This window comes from Electrona antarctica, assembly GCF_951216825.1.
Source record: "Electrona antarctica genome assembly, chromosome: 2".
Lineage (NCBI taxonomy): Eukaryota > Metazoa > Chordata > Actinopteri > Myctophiformes > Myctophidae > Electrona > Electrona antarctica.
Window position 1 is genome coordinate 43,898,881 of NC_136807.1, and position 8,341 is coordinate 43,907,221.

General features: G+C 40.9%; 1 protein-coding gene across 1 annotated transcript; it reads right to left on the minus strand.

Annotated features, from left to right (window-relative positions):
• Positions 1–3,248: 3,248 nt before the first annotated feature.
• Positions 3,249–7,823, minus strand: masp2 (MBL associated serine protease 2; the record flags this gene model as incomplete). The annotated part of the gene is made up of 5 exons (XM_079529289.1): positions 3,249–3,419; positions 3,648–3,844; positions 5,579–5,710; positions 7,350–7,527; positions 7,656–7,823. 5 exons carry the CDS (start codon positions 7,821–7,823, stop codon positions 3,249–3,251), a joined length of 846 nt encoding a protein of 281 aa, XP_079385415.1.
• Between the last annotated feature and the right edge of the window lie 518 nt (positions 7,824–8,341).

Genomic DNA, 8,341 nt, shown 5'->3' on the forward strand with positions numbered 1-8,341 from the left:
GCATGCTACCCACGTCTACTGTAGTCTGTTTATTTGTCCGTCTGAGTGACGCATAACATGGTTTCTAATGAGGGGAAGCTGGAGGATGCTTTCATGTGCTGAAGATGTTTCTAGGCAATAGATGGCACAACTTTTATTTTCACTTACACCGTAATGATCATGTGCCACTTGTGTGTCTGGGAGCTCATTCTCTGTGTAGAAGGGAAGGAAGTATCTTAAAAGGAGCCTCTTGTTGAGTTGCTTCCTGCCACTGGAAAATACACCATTAATACACCTGTGAGATGTCCGATACCATGAGCTGCCTGTACAGCAAGCATTATTATCGGACGTTGCCTCTCGATATTATATCTTTTAATAGATCATTGGTAACACTTGTCCTCCTGTCGGCTGTACAAATTATGAAACACCATAGCTTTCAATATTCTTTATAAAATAGCAAAATGATCCGTTCTACAAGCTCACAATATGTGGTTGTGAGCTTGTGGATGATGATCTGCAAAATCTTTGCCTACTCCTTTAAATGTTTAGACTTCTTCTGTCAGCCTATAATAAGATGTAAAAGTAAGGATGTTTTCACGTCTGTTTGGCACTATAGTCTGGCAGCCAACAGGCTCCTTTTGTTTACCATTACAAACTTTCCTTATGCTTTAAGTAGCATATGAAATGTCAAACTCTTTTCTTTTCGCAGATAAGTACTGTCAAACTAGGGGTTTTTGATTATTCCGAATCCATTCCAAGCATTAGTTTTGCACAAAAAAACACTCCTTGGGCTAAAAACGGCCATAGCCGTCATCACAAATGTGATGAGGTCAGCACATTTTGGGCACGTGGCTTCTGGCCGTTCTTTGTGCAAAACTAATGCTTGGAATGGATTCTGAATCATGAAAATGACGTCACATGCTACATGAAGCATAATGAAAATTTGAAAATGGCATGGTAACATATAAACCCCTATTAAAAAATTAAAAAATGCTCAATAGAGATTCATGAATGTATGTATATAGACAATATTTTAGGCCAATAAAAAAAAGACTATAAATGTCCCACTCCACAACCCCCGACTGCCGGACTACTAGGTGATTCTTGGAAAACCAAAAAGGTTGCTCACCCCTGCATCAGGTCCCGGGGGAGTTATTTGGTTCTCAAAGTCAGGTGCTCAGCAAAACGATCGATAGTAAGGAACTGTAACTCTGAGGAATGATAAATGGAACTAAATAGACCCACCAGGGTCATTTGGTTCCATGTGGGTCTGTGGCCTATAATGCATAGCAAACAAAACAGGGTCTTTGAAAGTAAAAGGTCTGAGAAGAACTGGTTTAGAACATGACTTGGGCTCTGAAGTCTGAAGAACTGGTTTAGAACATGACTTGGGCTCTGAAGTCTGAAGAACTGGTTTAGAACATGACTTGGGCTCTGAAGTCTGAAGTGGTACCGTTTGGTGTTTTTGTGGTTCATTCCCATCCTCATCATTTTATTCTTCAATAAATGGATGATGACCAAAACTGGGATGACAGGTTGAAAGTGGGTGACCAATAAAAGGTATTACGGCTTGCGGCAAAATCTCATGAGATCCATTGGTACAGGGTTTTTCTTTTTTTTCCCCTCTTTTTTTGGGGGGGGGGGGGGGGGGGGGGGGGGCAGCAACAACGTTTCTTTGCACATGTCAAGAAGTTCTATCTTGAGATGAATGACTGGACAGTCATGTCAAGGCAGTGCATGCAGTCGTGTGGCTGCATGCGCCTGCTTGCTGGACATGTATCAGAGCTTATTTAATAGGCTTCATGGTGTGCGGCGCTGTGCGTAGTTCCTGTGGCATTAGGCTCCACCTAAGCTGACCACCAGAGAGTAATGCTTATTTATGCTTTGGTGTACAGCGGCGTCACGCGCCACATATAACAGATCTACAAGCTCACAACGCTTCATATCGGTGCACGACACTGTCGTATGACACTATAAATCAGGCTTAAAGGACCAGATTTACAGAGCAGATGTTTTACATTTTACAACATCTATCAACACATTTAATGGAGATTACAAAGGTGTTGTCAGTGTACAAGAGAAATTATTTAAATTTCTGTCCTGTCAAAAGATGTGCGGAAGTGGATAGTAAATTTGTTGCATTTATTTATAGATTGTTTTATATGAAATTGTGTGCAGGTACTTAAGTTCTGCTTAGTTATGCGATCTGTTACCCCAATCTGGGACTGTGTGTACATTTGGTGCACAACAAATTGATGTTAATTTATGTGGTCAGATTTCTTTTGGGAAAACATGTTGAAGGAAGGCCATGTAATTTGGCTAAGTTGGAAATGTCAAGGTAATGTCATGCTATGGGTCATCATGTAGCTGGCCTTCAGACCACAAAGCCTGTGCTGGCGCAAAATTGGGGAATTGACTTTAAGACAAAACAGTTGAGTAGAAGTTCACTTATTGTGGTCCAAGAAAAGCTTTAAATACATCCACAAAATCATTGATTATAAATTAGACAAATGCGTGGCCTCCCGGCAGCGACACATTCCAACAGGTGCCTTTAATGGTGGCACTTTCCTGTACTTTGAGATCGAGATCACAGATATCACAAATATCAGCAAAGGAGAGGCACTTTCATGGGACTGAAGAACCCTATAATGAGTGTTTTGATAGAGAAGTGGTGGATGAGTGCTGAGAACAAGCTGCATAATGTATGAAGGTTAAATGAGTACTATTCCCCGCTTCTTCCACAGGAGAGACAGAGGCAGTTGATTTGACTTTCAGACATGCTGAATTGATTACATATTTCTGCCAGGATATCAAAATGTTTCAAGTGTTTGTGTCTTTTGCTACTCCAGACAGCGAGAATAACCTTTAGTGATTGTTTTTTGTTTTTGCATTTTTTTTTATTACAATTTCATGTGTGTTCCAAGTCATAAAGGCAGATTTAGTCTTAGATTTAGAGCTTAAGTCTTTAAAGGACCACTTCACCACTTTTCAACCTTTCTTCATATAATAGGTCCTCACTAATAATCATGATGAAATGGCACAATTTTTGTCTCATAGGAGGGCTATGGGCAATTCAGAAACCCGTCCACCAGTGACATCATCGTTAGGCAGATTCTTTTTAAACAATATTTTTTTACAAAAATGTTTAGATTTTTATTTTCGTGAGAACGATGGCTTCCATTTTCGCATTTCAAAGTTTGTGGATCGTGTGACAACGTACGTATGTCACTTTGATACAGGCCAACAATCAAATGAGCAAGACTTGCAACTTAGGTTATGACCTCTTCGCCTGTTGTGCTAGTGTACTTGATCTTCCACCCCTTGTTTTCCCCAGTAGCATCAGACCTGAATTTGACGTGCACCTGGTAACTTCCAGTGTCAATTGTGCCTGGTGGTGATGATCCACAGAAGGGCCCATACTCTTGTCCTGCTGTCGAAATCTATAAGAAGAGAGGAAGAATGGAAATCAAGTTGTTATACGCTTGATGTATTTGTGTATTGGCCGGCTGAAGTGTGCAGCAGACCGCAAGGAAATATATCTCCGAGGAGGACAACACATAGTGACAGGCTGCCCCCGCAAGCATGAGGAGGAATACATTGTTTATTCATCAGCTCATGTCTGTGTGTCTCAAATTGGTTTGCGGTTCCGAAGACATATCATGACTGACCTTCAAACTATCGTATGGACAGGGGACTTCAAGGTGACCCTCCACGTCAAATGGTGCCAGGAATTCTAGGAGCACTCTGTATCCCTCCGGTAGACGGATGGTGTGGTCACACTGAGTCATGGGTGGGTAAGGACTTGGGTGGCCTGGACTGGTAAGCACCCCTGACAGCGTAGTCAACACCTGGTTCTGGCATGGAACTATATCAATTACAGCCAAGGCATGGTTCAGTCAGACACGTTATAGGCACTAGATACAAATACATTGTTATGTAAATGATGATTTTCATGCCATTATCCTGTTCCCGCCTTTTTAGTTTTGCAAGGCTTTTGCAATCAGTTGGATGAGATATTCTCATAACATCCGTTGAAGTTAGAAGGTGACAAGGAAGTTTTGTGATAAAAATGATTAGTTTTATTTCCAATCTCCAGTCCAAATATCTCAATTTGAGATATGGTCTGGCATCATCAGGGATGTGAATCATTTAGGTAGGCTTATTGCACCGGTAAGTACGCAGATGTTGTTAAAGACAACAATAAATGAATATGGCAAAGAGGCTGAGTTGCTGTAATTCATATAATTATGGAAATATGAAGGCAGATAATCGTTTTTTTTTGCCTATTCTTCACATGATTTGTTTTGTCATGTCACTCTTTTTCCTTTTTGCAAAGAATAACTGTTTGAAGCACAGCCATGCTTGTAATTGTGATTAATTACCATGCATCAGTACACTATTAGTGCTGCCAACAGGTATCAATTTTCACTGGCTTTTTTGGGGGGTCGCTTTTCCCATAGGAATCATCAGTAATTAACTGAGCCTTATACTGGTTGGCAGAGATCAATGCAGTATTCCTCTTCAGCCTGAAATTACTTAGCACAACCCGACAATGCTACAGTATAATGAAATCCAATCTCAAACACTGCCACAACTGTGTGCCCTATATGCAGAAATGTCAACACATTGCTTCCAATGGATATGTTCTGCTGTACAAAAATGGTGTAAAAATAAATAGAATATGTAAAAGACCCAATAGGGGTTCATAAATGTTTTAGTAGCAAACAAAGCTCTATTCAGTACAGCCATATCTCCCGCATTCTTGCTTCTATACCACTACTTTGTATTTGTATGTGTTTACCTTACTGTAAATCGTTCTGAATAAATCTGCTAAATCCCTAAATTGTACCTCCCATGTGTTCATTGTGTTTATTACCACAGTGAGGATGTGCCAAAATGTCCCCACTACATCGAGGAGCTGAACTGAAATATCTCTCTAGTGCAGGGGTTCTCAACGTTTTTGGCCGGGGACCCCCGGAAATGCTTTGGCAATGTCTCGGGACCCCCGCCCCGCCCCCTCCCGACCCCCAATATAAATTGACTGCTACAATAACCTTAAACCATTTTGGGCGGGAACCCCTTTTGGTGTTTTAAGCATTGTTATAATTTAGCTATTGAAAAATAGCAGATCTACAAGCTCATAGCGCGCCACCGAGTGGCGCGCTACGAGCTTGTAGGTCTGCTATTTTTTTTTAATCGTGAAAAAAAAATCAAAAAAGAAAATCTTTTTTTTTTTTTTTAATAATTTGGGGACCCCCTAAAATAATTTGGCGACCCCCCGAGGGGTTGCGACCCACGGGTTGAGAACCCCTGCTCTAGTGCATGCATTGAACAAGATTTGAGGTTCGGAGCAGCATTCTATCCAAGTAGAGGAATGATGGAAATCGACTTACAATTAGTATCTGAAGCACATCATTCTGCCATCCACTAAAGTGTTTGGACTGATGCGTATAGGCTGGTGTGCTTGGACAGAAAACTGCAGTACTGGTAGCTGAATTTCCCTTGGAGAATCAATTTAGAGGTCTATATCTATTCCCACTCTTGGACTGATCTTAAGATGAAAATGCCTCTTGAGATTCTTTTTGTATGTGGTCCTTACCGGTGCACGATCTGTTGTTGTCATGGAGAAGATAGCCTAATTTGCACGTACAATAGTATCCACCGATGTAATTGTGGCACATATGGTCACAGATACTCTCCCCATCTGCTGTGGTCAGACATTCATTGATGTCTGTGAAAAGGGAGATCAAATGTTAACGTTATACAGAAAATAATGACATGAATGGCTAAAGGGGCATTCCCCCCCCCTTTAATGGTTAAAGTCGAGGATGACTTATAATTTTTTTTTTAAAGCTCACACATAATTATTAATATTTATTCATATATTTTTCTTCTTCTTCCAAGAGGCTATCAGAGACCTGAACATTATTAGAACATTATTAAACATTATTAACATTATTAAAACAAAGGTCAGGTCAAACGTCTTCAATATGTAAACATCCTCTTTTTGTTTTTATTATCTTTCCTTTTTGGGGGAAGAAAACCCCTGCACATTTTGTACTTTGCACTAAGTATATATACTATTTCGACTACTTCTTTTTCTATAACAAAGTTGCAAATGTATTCTCACTTAATATTCTGTAACCTCTCACTCTACACCTTTGTTATCCCACCGGGAAATTTTATTACATTTTATTGGGTAGGCCCTAAAATTATGATCGCGGGGAAGGTATTATTCTTCCAGTTTGAGGGAAAGGAAGTTCTGGTTTGAGGATTCTGGCCTGATGACTACAAATCAATGACTACAACATGACGTAACATATCATCCCCGCCGAACGGATCATAAACCCAAGAAGTAATGCTGCCCAGGCTATGCAAATATAGAGCAGGCTTACCAGGCTATAGAGCGTCGCAGTCCCGCCCTCTACCATGGACCAGGAAATGATTCTCCGTTCATTTTCCTCATAGACATTTCAGAAAGTATTTATTTAAAGACGTTTACGCCGCGGACAAAGCCAACTCGAGTCGTGACAAATCATGACCACAAACACAATTTTTGGGGCCGAAAAAATAATTAGAAAGAAGAAAAAAACGGCAGGTTACAACACTTTTTTTGTTGTTTTTCTTCTTTGTAATTATTTGTTTGGTCCAAAATATTGTTTGTGTTGTCATGAGTTGTCACGACTCGAGTTGGCTTTGTCCATGGCGTAACCGTCTTTAAATAAATACTTTATGAAATGTCTATGGGAAAAATGCATTGGGTTTCATTTCCTGGTCCATGGTAGGGGGCGGGACTGCGACGCTCTATATTCGCTATAACCAACCACGTCAGGCTTTGCCGACGCTGCAAGTTGCCGGGTGAGTGTAGCTTCATTTCCATCCACTAGCTGTTTAAAAACCAGGAAGACTCCTGCCGCTCGCAGCAACTGGCATCTTCGTGACTCCACTGTGTGGAAGCACCCTATGTGTGTGACATAGCTGTAGGTCTAACCAATAGTTACCGTTTGAATCTTTTTGTAACCGGCCCTTGAGAAAAATCAAAACACTGAGGGGAACCAGACTAATATCCATGCAGTGATATTAGTATGGCTACTATACACATAGCATAATCCAGCTGGTACAGTATGTAAGGCAGGCTACAGTACATGAGGTTAGACACAAGGCATGGTATATTGCCATTATTAGCACAGCCTGCGAAGCATATACTGTTTGTACTTGTATGAGCAATGAATAAACCCCTTTGAATCTTGAATCTTTTAATATAAACCTCTTATGCTATATTATTTCGATTCTGAGATTCTATGAAGCTCTGATCAATAGATTTAACACCACCATTGCCTTGAGGCAACGATGACACCATCCTGTGTCACCTTCGGACGTGTAAAACGCTTGAAAGCCGGTGAATCGACCCTCGTTAGAGTAGTCACTCCTAAAGATCACTGACATGAGGTTCCCTGCTGACAGGATGACGGTATTTCTGGGAGTGTTTTCGTGGTCCTTCTCTCCTTCTCCACAGAAGCGCAAGGTCTCGTTGCCCTCTGCTAGCACCTGGTAAAAAATGTCAGAGCTTTTAGCATGCATGATATGTGGTTAGTGCATAGATATTCATATTTATTGTTGCCCTTACAGATAAAAACACTATGAAAACATGTTTAAAACAGAAATATATACTTCACCTGAATGTAGTCATATTCACAACGGTGGGAGGACTCCAGGCTGAAATGTGTGAAATAGAGTTTGACCCGATGGCCCTGGGGGACAGTGATGTTCCACACCATGCGCTGGTTGTTGGGGTACTGATTGGGGAAGTTGGGTGAGGTGAAGCTACCGTACAGTCCTGTCATTTCCACACTCCGCGAGACATGCAGGAAGGAAAATAGAACCACACAAAGCACACTGGCAAAAATGAGGCTCACAGTAGATGACAACAAACACACTCCCACATGTATATATAACGCAGATATGTAGCCTAACTAACGGCAGACACTTACCAGTTCATCTTGGTTTCAAATGGTTCCACAGATTTATGTGTGTGTGTGGGGACTGGTGTTGGGTGTTTGACTGAGCACCTTTGACCCACAGTGATCTTAAGGTGAATGAACCTGTCTTTGCTGACCAGTATTTGAGTAAACAAACAGAAATTGGCGGAGCTTAATCATTCACTTTTCACTCGTTTACTGCCCATTCAATTTAGGGAGGGAAATAAGAGGTACGAAACAAGCTCCTCACCCCAAATTCAAGGGGATTCAAGAACACAAATTATCCACTATCAAGGGAACTATACTGTACCGCATCTAAACTCTGTAGGGAAATTGCAAAAGGATCCCTGGAATTTCAAAACACTGAATGTAATTTTAACATA